Below are 2048 nucleotides of genomic sequence, written 5' to 3' on the forward strand. Positions count from 1 at the left end.
TCTGACCTCAAAGTGCACAAGCGACCAACTTGAAGCGTTGGATGCGATTTTGAAGCTGAAATCACGTTCGGTGTGAACGCAGCATTAGGCTGCGTTCACACTGCAGGCAAAACCGAGGTTAGGGGTGAAAAGGAGTCATGACGTGTTCRTTCACCTTTATTACGTGTTCATAACCAGATAGGAAATACACCAATACTTGAATGTCTGAATGTGAAAAGAGTTCATACATCAGTGCTGGACTGAGTTTCAGGTTTTAATGCTYGTCTCTCCGTGCGTTCAGCCAAGAATCCAGGATGTGTTGCCTATAACAACTTCTTCAGGATCTGACCCCACTGGGGGGTGCGGGACTTTCCTGCTCCAGGGTCAAATCCTCCCAACATAATTCCTTTTCCAGCTTGTGTTTCTTTTACGTTCAGTAACTGTGTGTTGAATATGTTTTCAGGCATGTTTACTTGTTTACTTCCTGCTCTGGGTGACCACATCGTCCTGCCATCCAGACCAGTCTGTACATAAAATAATTTGTTTAATCACAGAAATAATCACACAAGAGTTTATAAAACTGTATCATGTTTCACCTAAGAACAACCACATAAATTTCTTCAGGGTTATGAATGAATGAATGAATTTTATTTATGAGGACAATGTGCATTTAAAACATAAACATAAAAACTTTTGATGCATTGCACCAGATTTAGCCTATGGCTAGTTTACATCTGCAGTCCTAATAATAAAAACAAAACAGCATCCAACAATAATAAAAACAAGAAAAGCAAATAACAGAAAAATAAAAAACAATACAATATAAAATATTTTGCAATAAACAATAAAAATCCATAAACACCCCACCCCCCTCTCCAAACACAATTAAAAGTTTATATCACTAAACATTCAACAAAAACACTTCAACTCCCCCAAACTAAACGCAAACTCTAAAACTGATGTGTGATTCAACGATTACAAAGATATTTTTTAACATTATTTTTAAAACTAATAAAAGAACTGCAGTGTTTTACCTGAGCGATGCTTTCACCGGAGCTGCTTGAGCTCCGAGCAGGAACGTCACAGTTCTGCCTGGATGTTCTGGTTCAGCTCAAAGAAACAGCTGAACGATAATAAACAAAGTTTTGTAAACAGATTGGTGCTAAAACGTTTAAAATGTTATATACTGTTTTCATATTTGAAAAAAAAAAACTCAAATTCTCAAAAGAAAGCAAGTAATATTTCTGCACAATCTGTCAATATATTTATATATAGTATACAGATTAATCCAGGTACTGATATCATCAATACAAGTGTCATAAAGTGTTAAAGCTTGAACTGCACTCGACTTCAGCTGCAGAACAGAAATCCAGTTTCTTTTTCTTTGTTCTGGATTTACACTAACGTGAAGCTAACAGTGGTATCACAGCAATACCAGTATGATAGGACCAGTATTGAGGTTTTTTTCAGGGCCATAGGTTAATCACGCTGTAGTTAAATTATAATGTGAACAACCAATAAAGATCAGATATGATCTAACATTAAGTGTGAAAGTCTTGAACAGCCACAGACTGGTTTATAAATGATACAGTTTAATAAAAAGATGGTGTCTGTTAAAGGTTTTGGTTTAGGGTGAGCCTGTCCTCGTTGCTTTAACACTTTGCACTCAAACAACCTGCTGTTTCAGCTAACACCACTGAAGGACAGTTTGTTCACTTCAGCCTGTTGTGCTGTTGTTTCCAGCTTTGATTGTGTACATATTAGGTTTATTATACACACGTGGGCTGGGTGTTTTAACTTGACAAACATTTATTTTCACTTCTCCAGATCGACACCACTCCCACGCTGCATCTGGTCTGTCCCATGAAGACGGATGAAGGAGCCGTGGCAGCTGGAGCTGAGGTGAACTTTTGTAAAAACCTGACTGGAGTTTTCTTTGCCATTTATGAGATTTTACATAAATTGATCAAACAACTGTATTTTTTTTTTTTTTGTTTCTACCCCTCAGATGTAGTTTTTAGTAGTTAAAAACCAGTTCCAGGTTGAGTTTGACTGGTTTTTTTTTTTTT

The 2048-nt window shown here is 36.9% G+C and overlaps 1 protein-coding gene across 1 annotated transcript in view; it reads left to right on the forward strand.

The window, feature by feature from the left end:
- Positions 1-2048, forward strand: part of herpud1 (homocysteine-inducible, endoplasmic reticulum stress-inducible, ubiquitin-like domain member 1) — a gene marked incomplete in the record, with an annotated part of 17885 nt that overhangs the window by 11153 nt on the left and 4684 nt on the right. The window contains 1 exon segment of the mRNA XM_014033339.1: positions 1807-1881. Coding sequence (XP_013888793.1) covers positions 1807-1881 — 75 coding nt within the window.

Source organism: Austrofundulus limnaeus, unplaced genomic scaffold (genome assembly GCF_001266775.1).
Source record: "Austrofundulus limnaeus strain Quisiro unplaced genomic scaffold, Austrofundulus_limnaeus-1.0 Scaffold7, whole genome shotgun sequence".
NCBI lineage: Eukaryota > Metazoa > Chordata > Actinopteri > Cyprinodontiformes > Rivulidae > Austrofundulus > Austrofundulus limnaeus.